Below are 22585 nucleotides of genomic sequence, written 5' to 3'. Positions count from 1 at the left end.
TACCGTTGTTATTTCGAAAAATTTGTGTGGCCAATCTAATTCAGTCTGCGAATTTTCAAGTCAAAGCGAATGAAACATCTATACTTCATCGACATTCAAGTACTCCTGAACTCTTTAAGCCATTCGGTTGAAGCTTTCGCAGTTAATGCTGATAATAAATAATCAAGATGGCAGTGAAAGCATTGTAAACGCTAATGTGTGTTCTAAATGTCTTAAAGAAAATTTTATATCCGGAATATTTTACTGATTAAAGTAACACGAATGATTATTAATAATACTTGATCTTTCCCGAATTTGATTAATACAAAAGCAGAATGACTGAAGAGACACAGCAACCTGAAACACCCGTGCAAAATGAAGCACAGGCTAGTTCTCCGGATGTTGGTAAACTCAGAGATAACAAAAAAGAGAAATGCCGGCCTATGACTAAGGTATTAATAAAAAAAATGTTACAATCTGTTAATACTTTAAATATTTAAAATTGATATTATATACATATATATAACAATATATATTATATATATAATATATGCACACACTCACACACATTTATAAGTATAACAAAACATAATTTTTAATATTATCACTTAAAATATTTACCTTTTTAACAAGTTGAATTAAATTTGTCAATTAGGTAGTGATTCGTCGACTTCCACCAACAATGACTCAAGACCAGTTCATTGAGCAAATTTCTCCTTTGCCTGAACATGACTATTTGTACTTTGTTAAAGCTGATATGTCACTTGGTCAATTTGCATTTTCCCGTGCTTATATTAACTTTATGGATCAACAAGATATATTCATGTTCAGAGAAAAATTTGATAATTATGTATTTGTTGACTCTAAAGGCACTGAATATTCAGCTGTAGTAGAATTTGCACCTTTTCAAAGATTACCAAAGAAAAGAATTGGAAAGAAAAAAGATTTAAAATGTGGTACTGTGGAGTCAGATACATATTATATAAGTTTCTTAGAAAGTCTTAAAAATCAAGAGACTGATTCAACTATCGCCCAACCAAAAACAGAATATTCTTATCAGCCAGCAGACAGTGAGTAATTGACTCAATTATAGTCTACAAAAATGAATATTTTTAATGTTATCTTCTCTGTAATTTATTTTATCATTGTTTTTTGTAGATACATTAAAAAAAGTTACAACAACACCTCTTCTGGAATATTTAAAACAACGTAAACAAGAAAAGCAACGTCTCAGAGATGAAAAACGTGAAGAGAGAAGAAGGCGTGACTTGGAAAGACGGAGAACTAAAGAAGATCCAATTATATCTAAGGTGAATATATATTTGATATTACATTTGGATTATTGCTATTTCTTATGTTATATTTTATTGCCTTTTAAATTAATAGTTATATACAATACATATTGTTAAATATGTTATAACATGCAAAATTATATGCTTTTGTTGGTTAAGTGAAGACAAATACAGTATAGAATATTATATACTTGATTGCATAATTTTTTTAATGAAAACAATAATGGAACTATTATATTAAACATAGTTTTAGATCATAAAATGTTTATACTTTGTTAAAATGATGTATTAATTCTATGTTCTTCACTGTATTTGCTCATTTAGACCTTCCCCTTCACAGCCTGTGTATAATATTGAAGATTTCTGCTCCAAGCATTGTTTTGTTACAACTTTATCATGTACAAACTTAGAAGCCATTCGTTTTGAAAACCAAATTAAAAATGAAAACGAAGTATTTCTATCTGAAGAAAAAAGTAATGATATTTTAAATAGTACTTTAAAAATCGAAAGTAAATTACATGCTTACAAAGAATTGAACTGCTGCAATAAATCTAAAAATTTATATATAAAACCTAATAAAAGTGTATCACTTATTAAGAAATATATCAGAAATAATAATAAACAGTACAAATTTAACAATGGTTGTGATTTACATAAAGAAAGTTATATGCACAATAATCTTGAATGGGACAGAGAGAGGTGTATTTATTATTGGCATAACACTAAAAATAATTACGTAGATAACAAGCATAAATTTAAATCTGGTCAATATATTGGAAAAAGTGAGTATTTCTCTATGTTTTCTGAAACACCATTTACAAATATACATAATATGTGGAAATTGCATATGACAAATGATACACTCCACTCAAGAAGCCATAATGCAGTGCATAATTGTGATAAATCATATAATTATAGAACTTGTAGAATAAGCTTACCTGGATTACGAAAAAATTCATGAATTTATAAACTGCAAATGAATGGTCAAGAAGAATATGCCATGTAATTGTACCTTCTATAAAGTGTCTATTTATGGGGAGCAAATTTCTTCCTTGAAAACTATTTTACTTTATGATCTTTTTGTAAGCTTATAGATTCTTTTAATATGTAATAAATTTATATACTCTTGATAAAACATAAAAGATTTATTATTATATAATTTTTATACAATAAACTTTTCGAACTAAGTTATTTTAAAGAATGGTGATTGTGTTATTTTATTCTTATAATAATTATGATTTATAATTATACTATATTATAATGTAACTACATTTAAAATTAGTACAATGTAAATTAATCTTACATTATTTAAATTCAAAATAATCTTATATACATAAATAAAATTTATTGTAGGTGCTTAAGAATCCCGATTTGGATAAAGAAACAAACAAGGACAATAAAGAAAATAAAGATGAAAGAGATAAAGCATCACCAAAGGATTTAAAGAATCGCAACAAAAGGGACGAAAAGTTGCGTGAAAAAGTACCTCGAGATAGAGATTTGAAACCTTTAACAAAAGGATATAGAGAAAGAATGGATGATAGAAATAAGGACAGAGATATAAAGCATCAAAGACGACATGAAGATAAAAAACTTTATGGAAGACGAGATGATAGAGACTTCCTTAAAGAAGACAGAAAAAATGATGTCAGAGATGATAGAAAATATGACATTAAAGAAGATCTCAAAGAATGTAAAGAACGAAGGATTGAAGAGAAAAGAGGTAAAAGCTATGAAAAAATGAGACTTGAAAAAAAAAGGTTGGCAGAAACTAAAAGGCATAATGTGGATCTTAATATTGATAATATCAATGTTACTTGTATAATGAAAGAAAATCAGGATGTTTCTCAAGAATTTACAGAAGAAGGATTAATTTCTTCTCTCTCTAAAGGAATAGTGGAAAAAATAATGGAAAGAAATAATGGAAAAAACAGTGGAAACATTAAATTAATTGAAAGTGAACAGAATATTGAATCTGTATTAGATCAAAATAAGAATACAGGTATCTTATAATTTTTCTGCATCTTTTCTTAACTGTTGTTACATTTTTATTATACTTATATAATATTAAATATTAATGATATTATAAAATTTACATATATACATTATTTATAGAAACTAGTATTCGGAATGAAAAAGATGCAACAGAAAAATCAAGATCTAATGAACACATTAATAGAGAAACTGGTATTGAAACTGAGTCTGATGAAAAAAAAGAATCAAAACTTGTAAAAAGACGTAGTTCTCTAGAAAGTGGTGGTGAAGGAGGTACAGGGGACAATAATTGCCTGAGACGTCATAAGTCTTTAGATGGTGATGGACAAAGTAATTTACAAAAATCTGAAAATGAAGATAAAGAAAAAGATAAAAAAGATCCACGATTAGAACGTAGAATTCGAAACAAGGTATTTTCTGCATATTACAACTAAATAACTTTATGGAAGGATATTTTGTATTTAAAATAAAAAAAAAAAACTAGAAATTTATTTGATTATATGTACATTTTATTACTCTAGGATCGACCTGCCATGGAAATCTATAGACCAGGAATGGGAAAATTTAGTAAGCAGCGATTAGAAAGGGAAAAATCAACTAATGACGATCGGGCTTCCCTTTCACAAAGTCCAACTCCAAATACAACTTCCGCTGTTTCTAAATCTGCTAAATCTGGAGCAGAAGTTCGTTCTATGACATTTAAGCGTAGTGTTAGTCGTGATATTTCATAACATGTACTGAGCCACATTTATTAATATGTACGATCTATATTGTAAACAAATAGCATATATTTTACAAATAGCCAGATCAGGATAATATCATGTTTCAATTCCATATATTGCTCCTCCACATTTCATACTTGTATATTCAATTCCATGATATCAAATGCAAAAATAATTTATTTTTTACATGATTTAATATTATTATTTCTCAGGAATTTTAAGTCATTTAATAATACGGATTTAATTTAAGTCATGATAATAGAGAGTTAATTCATCTCATACGCAAATATAATTTCGTTTCATTGATAAGTTCTATCGTTTACTTCTTCATTTTTTTTACGAATATTACAAAAAGATACTTGGCATATTTACCTTTACATAAATAAACGTTCAATAAAAAAGGAATAAACTAAAGTTATATCATCTAAAATAAATTTTTACACTAATTTTTCTTAAGAAATTCAACAAATATATAACACAATATGTCTTTTTTAAATTTCTTATCATCTTTATACTTATATAAGCTAAATTTTGCACAGTAAACGTAAAGCAGAATTAAAAACTAAATTATTTTCCAATAAATGAAATTAATTTCAATAATTTCGTAATTATTGATATATTAATTTAAATATTGTTTCATTATACCTATATCCGTGCACGTATAAAAAATTAATGATATAATATTTTTTATCTTTATGATAATATTTATTCTTTAATGTTTTATCTTTATGATAATATTTATTCTTTAATCTTTTATCTTTACGATAATATTTTTTATGTATTATTATTATTATTTTTGTAATCGTGACGATCGGGTTGATACTCGTTCTGTCATTTGTCTAGGTGTTCTTACTGGTGTTTTGTCAGATATTTTTACTGTTTTACTGGATTTATTTCTCTTTGGTAATGGAGACTGTGTAGTTGGAGTTGAGTTCATAACTTTTCGATAGCTTCTTAATCTCGTACTACCTAATGACGGAAATATTAAGAAATAATAGTATTTGATACTATAGTTACACTGTTTAAAACATTTTATTGATTAGAAAACACTTACTTCTATTCGATGTAACTTTTTGTTCACGGTCGTCATTATCTGATTCTGAACTGGAATCGGAGTTATCTTTGGAGACACGAATTTTCTTCCTAGTATGGCTTGCTGCAATGTACATAAAATATTTGAATATATTACATTTAAATTTTTTAATATAGATATAATTGAAATATAATTCCTACGAGTGAGATTTTTTTTTGTTATAGGTTGTGAATCTATATCAGTATCAGAATAATTTTCGTCTTCTTCGCTATCCTTTTGTCTTCCCATACGAGACTTTTGTTGTAATAACGTTTTCGGTGGTGGCATCAAAATATTATCATTTGTTTCAGTGTTCTCAGACCCTTCTAATAACTCTTTTATTTTTTCTTCTAATTCCAAACATACAGATTTGGTATCAGATTTTTTCTTTGTTTGTTCTATTATACCTTGAAGTGTTTTTAATACTTGTTTATGATGTATCTTGTCTTTTAAAAGAGGTAAACTTTCAATCAAACGTCTTATACCTGAAGCATAATATTAATTTTCTAATAGAAAGAAGAAATATAATATTAATTTTTTAGAACTACACATATTACATCATACTTACTTTTTACACTAAACGGTAAAATTGAAAGGCAATAAGAAAGATCACACCATTGTCTTTCTGTAGTAGCAAGTTTAAATCTCGCACAAATTTTTTCGATTATTGTATCAATTTGTTTTTTATGCTGTACCAGATTCAGAATAAAACTATAAAGTAAAAAAGAAAAAAAATAGAATAAAAATTTCCATAATATTCACATGTATATACAGATCATAATATTTACCCAAAAATTTCTTGAAAATGGATTTCATTAAGATTTATTTGCGGATCAGATAATCGTGATAATATATCAGGAATCACATTATAAAGAGCATAACCCCTTTGTGAAAGTTCTTTGAAAAAATGTTTAGTATCTTGTTGAATTTGAATATCTTCATCTATAATACAAAGAGCTAACTCTGATACCTGACCCTTAACGCGTACCATCTCTCTCATTATGAGATTAGATAGTACCCGAACACAAGTACTTCGTACGTGATTATTTTCATCTCGAAGTCTGTAAATAAAATGTTATTTTCACTTGCCTTTAACTAACGAGTAAAACAACTTAAAAAATTAATTAATAAATTAATTGAATTAAATTTATTATTATAGAATTACCTTCCATATATGTGTTTTGTCCACGGTTCTACTTGATTAGGAAATCTAGTTGTAAGATCACTTAGACCAATAAGAACATTAGCTCTGATTCCTGGATAAGGTGAACGTTCCAATATCGTAACCAATAATTGAAGATATGTTTCACAAAATACAGAACTTACTGTCATCATTTTACACAAAGCTAGTGTACCTGCAGCTTGTAAATTTTCATTACCATATTTTTCAGGATGTTGACATACATCTAATACAATGGGCCTATAAACAAATAATAATTATATTATTTAGTATTTGTGTTATTATTATAAAACATATGTACACAATGATAATTATATCTAGGTGGCATACATACACAAATTTTGTAAGTAATCCATTACCAGTTACTATTTCAGATTCTAATGCAGTATTTATAAATTCAGCATCAGTATCATCTGCTGCACCTTCTAGAGCATCTTCTCCATTATCCTCTTGTAAATTCTATAAAACACTTGTTCTTATTAAATGAAAAAAACAAAAAAGAATATAAATATCGATAGAAAATAAATGTATCAAACAAACCTCTTTATTACGTACACTCCTATTACTACTAGTTATAGTTACATTGTGTTTTGAATTGTCTTTATTTAAATTCTTATTCTTTTTTAGATCTCGTATATTATTTCTTCGTTTTAATTCCTTGTATATTTCTGTATCTAAGTGGACCATTTCTCTTATAGCAATATGTCCAACTATATGTAATAATTTTGATAATACAATGGAAGATATAACTATTGATTTATCATTTTCAGTAGTAAATTGCTCAGTTTTGTAAATATCCAATAAAAAATTCTTTATTAAATGTTGAGGTTGGTTAGCTAACTTAAATTATAAAATATATTTGAAAATTAAATATAAATTAAAAAAAAAAAAAAGAAAAAAAAAGGAACAATAAAAAAATGATTGTGCCAAAACAAGACTCACCTTATATATTACATTAATCGCATCAGTAGCAAATGAAATATAGCCATTTTCTTTCAAATTATAAAAATTATCTTTTAAAAGTATAATAATTTCTTTAAACATATTGTGATTATTTGGATACCTATATAAGATGCATATAAAAAAAAAATTTCTATTTTAAATACTATATTTATTAATTAAACTTTATTTTTTACCTAATAGGGGCAGCTTCAATATTCTGATTCTCTTGCTTAATTTTCTGTAAAGTTCTACAGATATCTCGAGCCAAAAGAAGATCATTTTTTGCCCGTGGTCCTAATCCAATTTTCACTAATACATCCAAATTTTCAATTATTACTCCACTCTCAGTCTGACCTATCATCATTATTAATATTAAAGCAGCTCTACTCTCTATTGGTGTTGTATCAGGTAATTTCATTGAAAATATTTCCCATAATACCTGTTTATAAACGTCATATAAGCACAAAAAATACTCTTTTTAAAAATTTTCTTTTATATAACATACCTGTAATGTTTCTTCACTTATTTCTTTATTACTATACCATAATCTAATTAATTCTTCCAATGATAAACTTTGCCCAGGTTGAAGTTTTTTCACCAAATTTATTAACGACTTTACACAAATAATAGCTCTTTGTCTAGCTGATTTTTGGGGCTCAGTGTTATCAAGATATATTTGCTTATATACCATAGCTAAATTGCGGCGTACTGATTGATCATTATGTAGTACTTGAAACAATGCTTTATTCACTGAAGCTGTTGCTCCTGTTACACCGAATTGACATGCTATGCCAAGTAAAGTACATGCTTCAACAGCATCACTAGATGTTGTAGAAAAAAGTAATGTTTCCACTAAAGGTATAGCATTTTTTAATTTTGTTGCAAATTCTAAAGAATTCTTTAACAGACAATTGTATTAATTAATCTCTTTAATCATTATATATACATTAATTATGCAAAAAGTACATTTTTTTACCTCTAAATAATTTATAAGTCGTTTTTGTGCTTTAATTTCTTCTTTTTGCTTTTTCTTTTCTTGTGATACGTTTTCTTTAGTTACTCTATCTTCTGATTCCATAAAAATTTTTAATAAAAAAGTAAATAAACATTCTTTTTTTGCCTCAGAAGAAAGGTTTTCTATTTTAGGAGTATCTTTCAATTTTGTACAGATTGTCCATAAATATGAGACAGCATCAAAAACTTTTCCATTTAATATTAACTGTCTTATTTTTTCAAATGCTAAACTTGGATCAACATCATCATCTGTTTTTTCTTTATCATCTGCAATATAATATATACAATTCTTAAATTCTATAACATATAAATAAGAACAACATTGTTTTAATAAGGTATATGAAAATATTTACTCTTCCTATTTTCATCATCGCTTTCTATAATTTCTTTAATAGCTTTTTTTATATCTGGAAGTAAAGTATTCCAAAGTTCTAATCTTTCAATATCTCCAGGTTCACTATTACAGGCAAATAGTGTCTGTAATTCTTTTAATTTTATTTTTTCTCTCTCCACTGATTTAGAAAATTCTATCTCCTCTAACTATAATGTAAGAATATTAAAAATAAATCCATTTAGTTTTACATGTACTATCATCTTATAATCATCCAATTTGTTAATGAAATAACTTGTATTATATATCTGTATATTACTGACCTTAGCAGCAAAGGGATTACTTTGAAGTAATGTTCTTAATAATTGTAATGCCTGTTTACGAACATTTGCACTTTTATCTTGCAATCGTGATATACAAGCATTCAATAGTTTCCCTTGCATTGCTAAAGGTATGGCTCCTTCACAACTTAAATTTTGCCAAACATGCAGTACTTTAGATCTTACATATGCATTGCAATCCAATATATGGTCAAATAAACTATTAAGACATTCATCTCGTTGTTCTTTTTGTTCTGGAGTAAGATCTTCATTTGTCAACATTGTTGGGACTATTGTGCCTATGATTCCAATGGCACAATTTCTCATAATATAATACTACAAATTTTAATTGAGTTTGAACTATTAATAAAACAATAAATTTAATATATTAAAATTTCAAAAATAATATATCCTTATTAAAAATCGTACTTCATTTGTAAGATATTCCAATATATTATCCATGATTGGTAACATAATATCAGGTTTCAAAGTAGCTATATTTTCCAAAAACGCAGATATATTGCGACTTTCTGCTTCTACTGGTTCAGTTTGATCAAGTTCTTTTATTATTTGTTTTAGAAGACCATTACATCCACATTCAACATCCATGTATACAACACCAGTGGCCATATAAGCCGGCAATGTGTCAAACAATTTAACTAGCTATCATATTTATTTATTATTTAAATTTCTTCTAAACTTTGAAATTAATAAATATAAAATATACATACCTGAACAATTCTTACGATACAAATTATACCATGGTTGTACTTTTTAATAAGAGTTCCCAAAATCTATTAAAAAATAAGAATATATTAACTTCTATAATCATGTTTATGAGTGTGATAACATAAAATATGAAAATAGTACCTCAAAAATTGTTTGTCTTGTATGTTTCTGTTTGATATCCTTGCAGTGTTCTAATACATTATAACATATTTGTGATAATACTCTGAAAAAATATAAATATTATTAATAACATTTATATAGAAGTACAGCTAAGAAGTTTTACAATAATATGCTATCTATTCTGCTTTTCTTAAACTTACGTTACAAATGAATCTTCAACAATTGAAGGTTTCCAAATTTTTTGTAATGGCAATTGAAGCCATCGATATATAAGCTCTAATACTTTCTGTCGTTCATCGTCCCACTTATCTTCTTCATCAGTTTTTGCATTCTTTTTACGCTATGAAAAAAAGGAATAAAACATCAGCATATTTAATACATACTTATATTATGTATTAATAAATGCGCAAATAAATAATATCTTTACAGAATTTTGTATGTTACTTGAATTTTTACTTATTTGTTCATTTATATGACAAATGAATTGTGAAACTAAATAAGCCAACATTTTATTGATACATAAGAGTTTCGGTCTTTCTTCTTCTTCTATTTCTTTCCCTTGATCAAAAATCTTTTCCAAATCTGTTACCAATATTTGTATCCCTATTTTAACAAAATTTATTTAATATACATTAATATTATTTAATATACATTAATATTGATTTAAATAATATTAATACAGACCTTTAAAAATTCTTCTAAAAGAAGTAAAAGCAAATTGTAATTCTATTTTATTGCCATGGACCAAAACAGCAAAAAATGTATCAAAACAAGTTAAAATAAAATTTGCTCCATCTGCTTGCAAAGTAATTCTAGAAGCTAGAACAATATTTATAACATTTATTAAATTTATTTAAAAACTTGAATAGCTATTTTATAATAAACAATTTATTATAAATAATTACTTACCATCTAAAGCTTTTGATACCATTCCCGGTGGAATAATTTTTTCTACAGAATACTGTCCAGCATGTGATGTTAAAAGTTCATCCTTGTTTAAAGGAATTATGAAATCTTTTATCATTTTTATATTTATTTTATATATTTCTTTGATTATCACAATTACGAAAATAGTTTATAGTAAATAGTGAATAATGCAGACGAAAAATGCTAACGTAAGTTTACCATAGATTAAGTTCACGATTCATAAACAATAAAGTTCGCTGTTTTTAACTGTCACTTTTCAATTTCACTGCTGACAATACATAGAAAAAAACATTTATATTTCATGTCATGTAATATTAATATATATACATTTCTATATTTAAATACATCCTATTTATGAAAAAGAATTATTTATATTTAATTATTTAATATAAAAAATATCACATTTTTACTATAATTAGCAAACTTTTAAAAAATATATTTTAACTAAAACGATGGTCAAACTGAATTATCACTGATTGCACAAAAGAAAACGGCGCGATGTCATTGAAAACAGAAGAAAAGATATTACGCGTAAATAATCAATTGTGTTATTTTTCAACAAATGGTAAATATTTAGCAATTGCATTTCAAGTAAATTTAATTCTAAAGGATGTAAAAACATGGAATACTGTCCAATCATTCATTTTCTCTGATATAATCGAGGTTAGTTCAAATAAATAAATTGCTAATAACTAATCTTTTTTTCTTATTTTAAATATATATTTATTTTAGTACATAGAATGGGCTCCGAACAACGAATATATTTTATGTGCTAATATAACAAAAGCTGTTGTGCAAGTATATTCATTAAATTATCCTCAATGGAAATATAAATTAATAGAAGGCAGTGCTGGTTTAGCAAGCATTACTTGGTCATCAAATAATAAGCATCTTCTTACTTTATCAGAACTCAATGTATGTCTAATACTTTTTTTAATTTTTACATTTTTACAAGTAATGATCAAGCTTAAAATTGAATATTTAAATGATTTCAAATTATTCATATTTTATTATATCTATTTCATACTGTCAAGTCTAAAACAGTTATTCCTTGATTATTTAGATTCAGGTATCTATATGGTCACTAGAAGATAATAGTGTATTACATATACCAAATTTGAAATCGTCAGCATTTAATAAATTAATGTTTAGCCCAAACGGTGATCGATTAGCTGTGATAATAACAGATAATGGTAATGAAACAGTAGACATTTATAAAACTTTTAATTGGAAAATAAGCAGGGTAAGTAAAAAATTATATTTTTAATAGAATTATAAATCTTTATTTTTGAAAGTATCAATATTATAAATCTTAACAGTATGGTCAGATCCACAGCTTGCTAACTGTAGTTTATTATACTGATTATTATCTTGAGGCCTAAAGGCAAGTCTCTTTACAGTTAAGTGATGAGCTTGTGCAGTATTATACATTATATATTTCTTCCACAGACAATCTTCTGTTTTTAATATAAGTTTATAAATTTCAATGTGACCTGCTTCATAGCCTACAGCTAAGATATAATACTCCTCTATTTTTAATGGAGCAAAAGAAAGTGCTGTAACTGATTGATTTTGTACATCTAAACTTGTTAATGGTACAATAGGTTTAACTTCCTTTACAGTTTCATCCCATATACCAATTTTACCATCTCGAGATCCAGTTACAAAATATAAAGAATCATGTGACCATGCACAACACCAAATTATACGAGAATGAAGATTATCACGTTTTGAGCTACATGCAACTAGGTTGTAAAAATTTTCATTGCATTCAAATAATGACCATCTTCTATCTCTAGATACAGATAATAAATATTTACCATTTGGTGAGAATGAAAGCTGTGTAACAGTCAGCTGATGAGATGATAGTTTTTGAATTTGTGACCATATTTTTGTATCCCATAATATTATAGTAGAATATTCCGGTGAAGTTGATCTACTTGCTGTAGCTAACAATAATCCATCATATCTAGCAGCCATGGAAAATATTTCATATCCATGTCCATATAATTTTTGTAATTCTGGCCAAAGTGTATCTTGCATTAATTCTTCCTCTGTTAATGGATTGTAATCTTCATTCTTTAAACAATTTTCATTTCTTTTAACTTCTGTATCAAATATTGCTTTATTTGTTAATCCAAGTGCCGGTACATTAGCACCTTCAGCTACCATATTTTCGAAGTCATCTGTATCTGCAATCTGTGTCAAATATTTTTTGAAATTTGATGGTGCAGTAAAAATACGTACTACTTTTTCTTCTGCCCCTGAAGCAAACATATAAGGCTTCAATATTGCTAAACATGCCATATTATATCCATGCACTTGTGGCCGGCCAATTTCATGCCACAATTCTGTTAAACCATCTTTATATGGTGCATGGATTCGTGTTGTTTGATCTGTACTAGTAGTGATGAGGAATCTGTTACATTAATAAGGATATTTTTATAATTTATATTATAAAAACCATTAAGAAACATTATCTATGGTACAAACCTTCCTTTGGGATCCCAACAAAGATCTACTACTTCTTCAAAATGCCCATTAGGTGCAAATCTTGGAATCCAATCTTTTGCTGAGTTAGTGTATTGCCATATATGAAAGGATCCATGATAACTATGTGCCAATATATTTAATCCATCCGGACTAAACTTGCATGTATAAAAACCTAAAGAATTTCCACCAACTTCACCAACTCTTACAGTTTCACACCATATTCCAGTAGCAGGATCTGGTTCCCATATAATCATTGATTTATCTAAAGAACAAGATAATAATTTTGTTGAATTATGATTGATGCCATCTTGTTTTTTCACTGGATACCAATGTACACCATATATCCAGCCTTCATGACCACAAAGAACAGATTCCAAAGTAGTGTTATATTTTATTCCATTAACTTCAAATAAGTGTTTCTTTTGCTCAAGTATTTCTTCAATTGATTTTTCTTCTTTGTGTATAGAAATTTTCCATAAACGTATTGTGGCATCTTGTGAGCCAGTTGCTATTAAAATATTTCCTTCTATGTCTTTCGTAATATCTATACATCTAATCCAATCTTCGTGTCCAAGTAAAATTTGAGCTTTTTCAAAGTTTAAATCTGTAGTTTTTGAACTTTGAGTGTATAATTGAATTGAAGAATCATCTAAAGCTATCACTAGTAAAGAATAATTACTATATGGTAAATATGATATAAAAGCTTCTATAGGTAATTTTCTTCCAAATGTTAATGTTTGAAAACATACAACATTATTATCATCATTTCTTAGCCATAATTTTAAGTCTCCTGTACTTGAGCCAGTACAAATTAATAATTTATTAAAAGATGTATCATTAAATGTATTATCAAGGTATAAATAATTACTAAAAGTAACAATTTCACCCACATTTAAAATAGAAGTACATTTGAAAGAACCATGAAAATTACTCCAAATAATTGCAGTACCATCTGATGAACATGATAATATTTCTATTTCTGGATCTTCATTTCCGAATTTAATCCATTGCACTGTATTAATTCGATTTTTGTGACCATGAAGTGTTTGCAAAACTTTACCAATTTTTGATACATCTGGATTATATATTGCCACTGCATTACATGCTGCATAACAAATTAATTTATTTCTTCCCCAATCAATTGAATGTGGAACACGATTGCAAGCACAAGATATATAGCAAGTTGTCATTTTCTATAATTATTAGGGAAAGGGGGCTAAATATAAAAATAATTTACTGACATTAGTAAATAAAGTGTGTATAAATTTTAATAGAAATAATCGGAGGTTATAGTAGCGATTTAAAAGTCAATAATAACAATTCTATAAATAAATTATTCCCTAGGAAATGTATGCTAGAGACTTATGAAATTGGTAAGTTAGTTGAAACTACAATGGTTGATTTTTCACTTGCATTCAAATTTAAATTAGCAATAGATTCCATAATTTTTATTATTATTATTATTATTATTATTATTATTATTATTATTATTATTATTATTATTATTATTATAATTATAATTATTATTATTATTATACAATTGTCCAACTTAAAATTTATTTCATTTATTAAGAATAAGTATAGTATTAATAAAAAGAGAAAATATTTTTTAGAAACTTATATGTGAACGTTTGAATAGTATCAGTGGCATATGTTGGTCTCCAGACAATGATCTATTGTGTATATGGTGTTCATTAAGCAATGAATCAAAATTAATTATATATTCTACTCTTAAGGAAAAAAATATTGGTGTGTTCTCTCCATTAAAGAACAGAAATATTTCTGATGTAGTATGTGATAAAGTAAGAGAATTAAAAGGAATTGAAAATGTAAAATGGAGTGCCAGTGGTCAATTATTAGCAGTCATTGGATTTAATGAAGTGGTATATATATATATACATACATACAAGAAAAATTTTATATTGTACTTGATTAAATCTTTCTTATAAAAATTTCATTCATAATAAATTTTCGATTTGTATATAGATTGTAGTTCTTAATCATATAACATGGGATCCAATCTTACAATTATATTTGGAACCTGTTATTTCTGAAAATAACTACTTAAACAAAGTTTATAAAGAATGTGTCATTCAATCAAAAAATTCTGTTAAACCTTCTATCTTAAACAACAAACATACATGTAAGTGATATATACTTAATATATTATTTTCTCTGGAAAATTTTGAGATTAATAAATATGATTTTAGTGGAAGAAGAAAGTGGCCGACCATTGAATATTAAAATAGGAAAAATTGATAATAGTAATAAATTTTCAATTGCCAAAATCGATATCATAGAATACAGTTCATGTGGTAGATATTTAGCCATAAAGCATCAATTATATCCCAGTACATTATGGATATGGGATTTAGTTGCTGATTATATCGATTATTTATTACTTCAAAATACTATTACAGGTATGAGGTTCTTGAAACTAATTTACTCAGTGATTAAAATGTTAAACAATCAGTGATATTTTTTATTACATTTATAGCCATAAAATGGAATCCAACACATGTTCATTTATTGGTTTTTTGTGAATGTGCATATATATTTGAATGGACACCGGATAAAGCAATATGTATACCCACACCAAACAGTATAACAGCCTTAAATGCTCATTGGCATTCTAATGGAAAAACATTTATACTATATGGCTATAATAAAGTTGCTATTTGTCAAATGGAAAATAAATTTTAATAATATACATGTATGTATCAACAATTATTTTTTTTAGATAATAAATTTTCACAAAATTTGTTAAAATTGTTTACTTTATATGATAGGATACATAGCATTACTTAGTAAAATTAATTTTGAATTATACTAAACTTGCTCAACCTATTCAGTTAAATGATATCAACTAAATAAAGATATAGAATTATATTGGTCATACTTTCCAAAACAGTAACAGTAACCGTAACGTAAGAGCTGCAAGATAACATTCCATAATATAGTGTTACTACGGCGAGTTTGATTTTATTTGTTGTGGTATATATTATAGGAATGAATTATTTGAAATATTTGAGAAATATTTTATAAGCTTTAAAAGTAAATTTATCAATTATTGTGACGTTAACAACTTCGTAATTTGATTGACTGTCCATAAGAACCATAATAATGAACGAACATGAGTTTTTGACTGCTACTGTATGGTGGCCGAATCGAGTAACACAATTGGTCGAAATCTTACTGTTACTGTTTTGAAAAGTATGTGTGATCAGCCTTAAGATATAAAATATTGTAGCGCATATACGTAGTGAAATTGCTAATAATAGAAAATTTAATTTTATTTTCTTTATATATATTATAATTATATTGATAAAGATAAATTAAGCTAACTCTGAAATGACATTCGATATTGAAGTCTAGATAGAAATGAAGTTGCTAGGGACTTATTTTATAATATCGGGAAGATGGTGATATTGCGTTGTCTAGATCATCTAGAAACATTCCATATGCATATATATATCTCTACTTAATTATTTAGTTACTGTGTAGTAAATGGTAATAAGTGAAAACAAGTAGTTACACTAATGAAAGCTAGTTTATTAACGTTGCATTGTTAAGTAAAAACGTTTTTTATTAATTTTTTATTGATCATTCTATAAATTTTATCATGAATAAAATTAAATACATATAAAAGTATTGTTTCAAAAAGAAGATAAATGTATATGTACAATAAGTTAAAGTGTATAACGTTTCTTAACCTTAACATTATTAATTTTGCAACATATCAATATATTTAATTTGCATTTTAGCATTCATTACTAGTAAAATTGTGAGATTTGTAAAAACTGCTTTTTACTTTTATTAATAAATATATATTTCTTAGTATTTTTATATTATACAATTATTTATTACATTTTGCAAAAGTATCAAGGATCATGTCTGCTAATAGTCCTCATACAGAAAAGGAATTAGATTTAAGTAATGCAGGACGAGGTGTATGGCTTGTTAAAGTTCCAAAATACATTGCCAATAAATGGGAAAAGGCACCCGGAAACATAGAAGTTGGAAAATTAAAAATAACTAAGTAAGATTATACAGATTACTTGAAATAAAATGTATTATATGTTCTATTAAAATGATTAAACAGTTAGTTTATATTTTAAACATTAGAAATCCTGGTCAAAAAGCAGAAGTATCTCTCAGGCTATCAGAAGCTGTTTTAGCTTTAAAAGAACCAGGGGAAGAAGATATTCCAAAACAGCATAGACTTGATGTTACCACAGTAACTCGACAAATGTTAGGAGTCTTTTCGCATGTTACACGTAAGTACTGGAAATGTAATATTATTTTGCAAAATAGTTTTTATGCATTATTGCTAGAATAATTTTGGCCAAGAAATTTTTATATCACTTATTTTATTTATACTATAGCATCAGTTACATCTGATAGTATTGTTCCTGAAAGCGAAAAACTGTATATGGAAGGAAGAATAGTGCAAAAATTAGAGTGTCGTCCATACGGTATGTTTTATTTGTACAAAACATTTTGTACGAAGATAAATATATGTTATGTTAGTATTAATTTAACATTAATTATTTATCAATTTAACATTATTTATTTATTTTTATTTTTTAGCGGATAATTGTTATATGAAATTAAAATTAGAAAGTATAAAAAAAGCATCTGTGCCACAAAGACAAGTTCAACAATTAGATAGGGTAGTGCACAATTTCAAACCTGTATCTGATCACAAACATAATGTAAGTATTTTTTATTTATTGTATTTCTAATAATGTGCAATATCATAAAAATATGATATATTTTATAGATTCAATATGCTGAAAAGAAGAAAGCAGAAGGAAAGAAAATGAGAGATAATAAAGATGCAGTCTTAGATATGCTCTTTGCAGCATTTGAAAAACATCAGTATTATAACATCAGAGATCTTGTAAAAATTACAAGACAACCAATTGTAAATTATAAAATCAATTAATAACCCTAAAAATCTAAATTATTATAATATAACTAATATATTCAATTTTAATGATTTTGTATTATATTAATTTTAGGTATATTTAAAAGAAATTCTTAATGAAGTATGTAACTACAACTTGAAAAATCCACATCGAAATATGTGGGAATTAAAACCAGAATATCGACATTATAAAGAAGAAGAAGAGAAATCTGCAGAAAATGATTCTAAAAAAACTAATGAATCCGATGATGATTAAGATAGTATCTGCGTATATAAATAACCTTATTTTTAAAAGACTATATTGCTAGGACTCTATAAAAAAAATATTTATTTTTCTAAATAAATAAAAACATTATTGAAGACTGATAAATTAAGATTCAATTATCCTACGTGTTTAGTTTGCATTTTTAATACAAATTACAATTAATGCGCATTTTCTAAAATTACGAATTGTTATTTTTATATCACATTTCGTGATTATGATAAAATACGATCATGTTATTGCAAGCAGTATATCATATTACACTATGAAGCAAATAGTAAATAAATTCTTCATAGTATACTATTATTAATTTCTAAGAATTCTACGAAAATTAATATAAAATATTACCAGAAAATATAATGAAAAGATATTTTAATGAGATAATGAAATTGCAATGGAAATATTCTTATATTATGTTTTTATGATTAATACAAATTGTACTTTATGATTTCTTATCTGCATAAACCTTTTTTATTTGAATAAGATCTTGATTTCCCTAGTTTTTCACTATAAATAACTTCGATAATCTAAGGCAATTTTATTTAGATAATTTATCTCAATGTAATTCCGGGAGAGTGCAGTATGAATAGACAAAAATGTATTCATATCTTTTGTGACTTTTAATTTATTAATATTTGTGTTAATTGACTTATATGATTAAATTTAATATATTATATGATACAAGATAGATCGTGTAAACAATTGTGAAGATAAATATGTCAATTTAACCTCATAAATTTTTAACGTAATCAATCAACGGTGTACAAATAAGAGCACAGACGTGTAAGATTTAATAATTTTCTATAAATTTTCTATAAATTTATAATTTATATTAAATTAAATGATTTCATTAAATAAAATTATTTAACTTCAAAAATGTAACGTAATGCAGATAGCTAATGCATTATTACATATCATATTTGTCTTTGTTTGATCATATTATTTTATTTAGAATTATGTTCAAATTGGTAATGAATTTAATTATTTAAATTTGACTTAATTGATATGAAGATAAAATTTCTTTGTTCTTCATATAGTAACATATGGTCTAATTATATCTTCTGTAATTTCCCTTTATCAGTTAAACTTACATACGAATAATTAATATATTCATTTGAATTAAACTTGATGTATCTAATATTTTTTATTTTTTTAGGAAATAAAATACTTTTTAAAAAAATATTTACATATTATTTTTTGATGGATCGGCTCAGGAAAATATGCGCCAAAAAGTATAATTTAAATTAATAATATAAAGATACACATAAATTTAATCATTAAAGTTTACCTTTCTTCATTAAATGATTCTGTTCACTTTTTAGACAGTCTGCTTATATTAATGATGACTTAGAAACACTTAAGGAAAAAAAAGAACGATGGAAAAGTATATATATAATTTATTTTACTATGTTTCTTATGTCTCTTGGATTCAGCATAGTTTTAACTGGAGTCTGGCCATATTTAGATAAGGTATAATTTAAAATAATAAACATTATAAAAAAAATATAGAAATATATTGGTTACTTTATACTTTTATTTCAGTTAGATCGCACAGCAGGGAAAGAATATATGGGTTATGTAGTAGCAGCTAATCCTTTAGGTCAAATGCTATTTTCTCCATTAGTTGGTTGGTGGGGCAACAAAAGAGGATCTGTAAGAATGCCTCTTTTAATTACATTATTCCTTTTTATCTGTGCATCAACAATGTATAGCATCCTAGAAATTCTACCAGGCGATAGAAAGGCTCTTATGGCTAGTGCTAGATTCCTCGTTGGAGTTAGTTCTGGTTAATGAATTTCAATTATTTATCTATCAATTATTTATTCTGTATCTATTAATACAGTTGAATAAAAAAAATGAACAATGAAAGTATAGGATTAATATCTTAAATCTGTTTGTATGTACTACTTTCATTATTCTAATAGAAGTTCTTGTGACTAGAATAAATACTAATCGATTTGACCAATTTTATTTTATACTATTTCCAGCTAACGTTGCAGTAGCTAGATCATATTTATCTGCAGCTACAAAACTTACAGAAAGAACTCAGGCAGTTTCTATGATTACTCTTGCACAGGTAATATTCTTATACAGTATATAAACAAAATAATTCTCTTTATTAAAGTGTCATAATATTTATGTAATAAAAAATTGATATCAATTAAAATTTTAGGTTTTAGGATTTGTAGTAGGACCTGGTTTACAAGCTGCTGTTACTCCACTTGGTGATAAAACTCTATATTTTCTAGGTTTACCATTTAATATGTATACAATGACTGGTTGGATAAATGTTGTAATGGGAATTATTAATTTCATTTTATTTTTACCATGGAGTTTTAAAGAGCATACAATTGCTATAAAAGAAGCTATGCGTAATGGTGGAAAAGCTACTGGTAAAAAATCATTTCCTTTTTTAGGATATTACATATTCTCTTATTCTCTTATTATCTGTCTGTTTAACATTATTAATTTTTATTACTAAATATCATTTTATATTGTAGAAAAAGAAACATGGAAGGCAATAAAGTCTGATTATTTAGCAGCTTGGACATTAATCTGTGCCTTTTTTGTTTTGGTTTTTAATTTTGTTCTTATAGAAACGTAAGAAAATAATATTTATAATCTTCGGAGATATATATTTAAATGTTATGTACAATGATCCTTTGGTTTACTATTTCATTATATTTATACAATTTAGATTAGGTTCTCCTCTTACAATGGATCAATTTGGTTGGTCAAAAACTGAATCTTTATATTATTTGGGATTGTTAATGAGTATTGGTGGTGTGATAGCATGTATCACGTTTGTAATGATTGGACCTATTTGTAAAAGGTAAATTCTTTTTATAATATAAAAAAGCACATAGTAAAAGCACATAGTTTTACTTATTTTATATTTTTGTATAATAACAGTATATTTTTATTAATATACATAAATTTGTTTCTAATTCAAACTAACCTTTCTTTTTTATTTTTAGATTTGCTGAAAGAAAAGTAATGCTATGGGGTGGTTTTCTATTTATGTTTATTGGACGACTATTTTGTATTCCATGGGGGCCTGATCCTCCAAAGATTGCTGATTTTGGATGTAACTTTTGATCAAATATATCAATTATTATTATAATTAATTTAAAGTTATATCTTATATAGCTTTGGAAACATATTTTAATTTTTTTGTATATATTTTGTAGCTTTCGACAATATAACTACAAATGAGAATGGTTCAGAAATATTAGGATGTCAAAGTACTCAAGAATGGTGCAAATATACTCCACAATTAACTGTACTACAATTTATTATTGGATATAGTTTCACTAGTATAGGATATCCTATAGGAGTTACCTTAATACAAACTATATTTAGTAAAGTTCTTGGGCCACGACCACAAGGTGTTTGGATGGGATTAATGACAGGTGCTGGGTGTGCTTCTAGAGTTTTGGGACCAGTTTTTGTTAGCGTGATTTACACGCGTTTTGGAACATATCATACTTTTGGTATTACAGGAGTAATGTTATTAGCTTCCATGGTATGGTTACAAATAGTAAATAGACGTTTAGTACCACCGACAATAATTAAAGTAAATAATATAGAAGAAGAACAAAAGCAAGATACTGTAATACCTTTAGTTCGTATTAAATCTGATATTGAAGAAACAAATGAAACGCACAAATGTGATATAAGTTATGATAAAAAGTAAATATTGTTATGAGAAAGCTAGAATTTGATTTGTGATATCATTTAGATATCTGGATATAAATAATATACATTTCAATTATACTTTCTCATATCAAAAAATTGAAATTGGAGACTAATAATATCAACAAATATTTTACTTGAACTCTACTATGTGCGCAAGTCCAACCAATCATAATAGATTATACATATAAATATGATATTATTATGATATAAGAAGCAATATATTTTGATGCCTATTTACATTTTTTTATTATGCAATATAGTTTTTAGAAAAAAAATATATACGATAAATGAAAGAAAGACTATCTATATATAATCATAGATATAATTTTACAAATTTTATTAATGATACTAAACTATTAGAATACAGAAGTAACATAATTTTTTCTCTTTTTAGATATATTAAACCGAATATTATTTGAAAAATTATTAAATTATATACCATTTATTTGAAGCAATAACATTTACATTTTACAGTTAATAAAATATATAGTTTGAAACATATTCAAATATATTGAAAAAATGAAGAAAATAAAATTCCTATGTAAACTATAAAATTATAATTCATTTAATATTCTGTC

General features: G+C 26.0%; 6 protein-coding genes across 12 annotated transcripts; 4 read left to right on the top strand and 2 right to left on the bottom strand.

Annotated features, from left to right (window-relative positions):
* The first annotated feature begins 82 nt into the window (after positions 1-82).
* Positions 83-5192, top strand: LOC124950149 (regulator of nonsense transcripts 3A-like). Its single transcript, XM_047496473.1, has 6 exons — positions 83-431; positions 635-1049; positions 1138-1289; positions 2625-3273; positions 3387-3676; positions 3788-5192. Exons 1-6 carry the CDS (start codon positions 315-317, stop codon positions 3995-3997), a joined length of 1833 nt encoding a protein of 610 aa, XP_047352429.1. The 5' UTR covers positions 83-314; the 3' UTR covers positions 3998-5192.
* Positions 2435-10943, bottom strand: LOC124950145 (condensin complex subunit 1). Its single transcript, XM_047496468.1, has 21 exons — positions 10606-10943; positions 10381-10515; positions 10124-10299; positions 9897-10036; positions 9718-9799; positions 9579-9641; positions 9277-9510; positions 8851-9183; positions 8550-8736; positions 8159-8463; positions 7688-8080; positions 7377-7621; positions 7183-7303; positions 6781-7080; positions 6575-6699; positions 6226-6480; positions 5849-6121; positions 5629-5771; positions 5222-5545; positions 5043-5144; positions 2435-4957 (listed from the first exon to the last, which is right to left on the bottom strand). Exons 1-21 carry the CDS (start codon positions 10718-10720, stop codon positions 4779-4781), a joined length of 4230 nt encoding a protein of 1409 aa, XP_047352424.1. The 5' UTR covers positions 10721-10943; the 3' UTR covers positions 2435-4778.
* Positions 10944-10999: 56 nt separating this feature from the next.
* Positions 11000-15878, top strand: LOC124950152 (WD repeat-containing protein WRAP73-like). 4 transcript variants are annotated; one of them, XM_047496477.1, is made up of 8 exons: positions 11000-11154; positions 11233-11286; positions 11356-11538; positions 11687-11866; positions 14730-14999; positions 15103-15259; positions 15327-15536; positions 15614-15878. In XM_047496477.1, exons 1-8 carry the CDS (start codon positions 11122-11124, stop codon positions 15817-15819), a joined length of 1293 nt encoding a protein of 430 aa, XP_047352433.1. In that variant the 5' UTR covers positions 11000-11121; the 3' UTR covers positions 15820-15878. The 4 variants fall into 4 exon arrangements, with proteins under 4 accessions (XP_047352433.1, XP_047352432.1, XP_047352434.1 ...); XM_047496476.1 differs by having other exon boundaries at positions 11000-11286; XM_047496478.1 differs by having other exon boundaries at positions 11001-11286; positions 14853-14999.
* LOC124950146 (elongator complex protein 2) lies at positions 11884-14445 on the bottom strand. The gene is made up of 2 exons (XM_047496469.1): positions 13117-14445; positions 11884-13042 (listed from the first exon to the last, which is right to left on the bottom strand). The coding sequence occupies exons 1-2, from the start codon at positions 14304-14306 to the stop codon at positions 11896-11898; spliced, it is 2337 nt and encodes a 778-aa protein (XP_047352425.1). The 5' UTR covers positions 14307-14445; the 3' UTR covers positions 11884-11895.
* On the top strand, positions 15700-19092 carry LOC124950154 (general transcription factor IIF subunit 2). 3 transcript variants are annotated; one of them, XM_047496484.1, is made up of 7 exons: positions 15700-15829; positions 16996-17155; positions 17242-17393; positions 17502-17591; positions 17707-17831; positions 17900-18043; positions 18141-19092. In XM_047496484.1, the coding sequence occupies exons 2-7, from the start codon at positions 17007-17009 to the stop codon at positions 18300-18302; spliced, it is 822 nt and encodes a 273-aa protein (XP_047352440.1). In that variant the 5' UTR covers positions 15700-15829; positions 16996-17006; the 3' UTR covers positions 18303-19092. The 3 variants fall into 3 exon arrangements, with proteins under 3 accessions (XP_047352440.1, XP_047352438.1, XP_047352439.1); XM_047496482.1 differs by lacking the exon at positions 15700-15829 and adding an exon at positions 16090-16329; XM_047496483.1 differs by lacking the exon at positions 15700-15829 and adding an exon at positions 16633-16900.
* On the top strand, positions 18955-22585 carry LOC124950150 (major facilitator superfamily domain-containing protein 8). 2 transcript variants are annotated; one of them, XM_047496475.1, is made up of 10 exons: positions 18955-19091; positions 19465-19540; positions 19631-19778; positions 19851-20094; positions 20297-20385; positions 20482-20701; positions 20810-20909; positions 21007-21141; positions 21287-21396; positions 21500-22585. In XM_047496475.1, exons 2-10 carry the CDS (start codon positions 19509-19511, stop codon positions 22003-22005), a joined length of 1584 nt encoding a protein of 527 aa, XP_047352431.1. In that variant the 5' UTR covers positions 18955-19091; positions 19465-19508; the 3' UTR covers positions 22006-22585. The 2 variants fall into 2 exon arrangements, with proteins under 2 accessions (XP_047352431.1, XP_047352430.1); XM_047496474.1 differs by lacking the exon at positions 18955-19091 and having other exon boundaries at positions 19235-19540.

This window comes from Vespa velutina, chromosome 6 (genome assembly GCF_912470025.1).
Source record: "Vespa velutina chromosome 6, iVesVel2.1, whole genome shotgun sequence".
NCBI lineage: Eukaryota > Metazoa > Arthropoda > Insecta > Hymenoptera > Vespidae > Vespa > Vespa velutina.
This window is presented reverse-complemented; position numbering and strand designations above follow the sequence as displayed.

Coding starts and splice junctions, on each gene's coding strand:
- LOC124950149 (XM_047496473.1), top strand. CDS start 315: ATGACTGAAGAGACACAGCAACCTGAAACACCCGTGCAAAATGAAGCA. Junction 1,290..2,624: donor AAGATCCAATTATATCTAAG/GTGAATATATAT, acceptor AATTTATTGTAG/GTGCTTAAGAATCCCGATTT. Junction 3,274..3,386: donor AGATCAAAATAAGAATACAG/GTATCTTATAAT, acceptor CATTATTTATAG/AAACTAGTATTCGGAATGAA.
- LOC124950152 (XM_047496476.1), top strand. CDS start 11,122: ATGTCATTGAAAACAGAAGAAAAGATATTACGCGTAAATAATCAATTG. Junction 11,287..11,355: donor TTTTCTCTGATATAATCGAG/GTTAGTTCAAAT, acceptor TATTTATTTTAG/TACATAGAATGGGCTCCGAA. Junction 15,000..15,102: donor TCATTGGATTTAATGAAGTG/GTATATATATAT, acceptor ATTTGTATATAG/ATTGTAGTTCTTAATCATAT.
- LOC124950146 (XM_047496469.1), bottom strand. CDS start 14,306: ATGACAACTTGCTATATATCTTGTGCTTGCAATCGTGTTCCACATTCA. Junction 13,043..13,116: donor TGTTGGGATCCCAAAGGAAG/GTTTGTACCATA, acceptor TTAATGTAACAG/ATTCCTCATCACTACTAGTA.
- LOC124950150 (XM_047496474.1), top strand. CDS start 19,437: ATGTATCTAATATTTTTTATTTTTTTAGGAAATAAAATACTTTTTAAA. Junction 20,910..21,006: donor AATTTTGTTCTTATAGAAAC/GTAAGAAAATAA, acceptor TATACAATTTAG/ATTAGGTTCTCCTCTTACAA. Junction 21,142..21,286: donor ATTGGACCTATTTGTAAAAG/GTAAATTCTTTT, acceptor TTTTATTTTTAG/ATTTGCTGAAAGAAAAGTAA.
- LOC124950145 (XM_047496468.1), bottom strand. CDS start 10,720: ATGATAAAAGATTTCATAATTCCTTTAAACAAGGATGAACTTTTAACA. Junction 9,800..9,896: donor GTTGAAGATTCATTTGTAAC/GTAAGTTTAAGA, acceptor ATATTTTTTCAG/AGTATTATCACAAATATGTT. Junction 6,481..6,574: donor GGATTACTTACAAAATTTGT/GTATGTATGCCA, acceptor ATTTGTTTATAG/GCCCATTGTATTAGATGTAT.
- LOC124950154 (XM_047496482.1), top strand. CDS start 16,272: ATGGTGGCCGAATCGAGTAACACAATTGGTCGAAATCTTACTGTTACT. Junction 16,330..16,995: donor TACTGTTACTGTTTTGAAAA/GTATGTGTGATC, acceptor ATTTTGCAAAAG/TATCAAGGATCATGTCTGCT. Junction 18,044..18,140: donor AAATTACAAGACAACCAATT/GTAAATTATAAA, acceptor TATTAATTTTAG/GTATATTTAAAAGAAATTCT.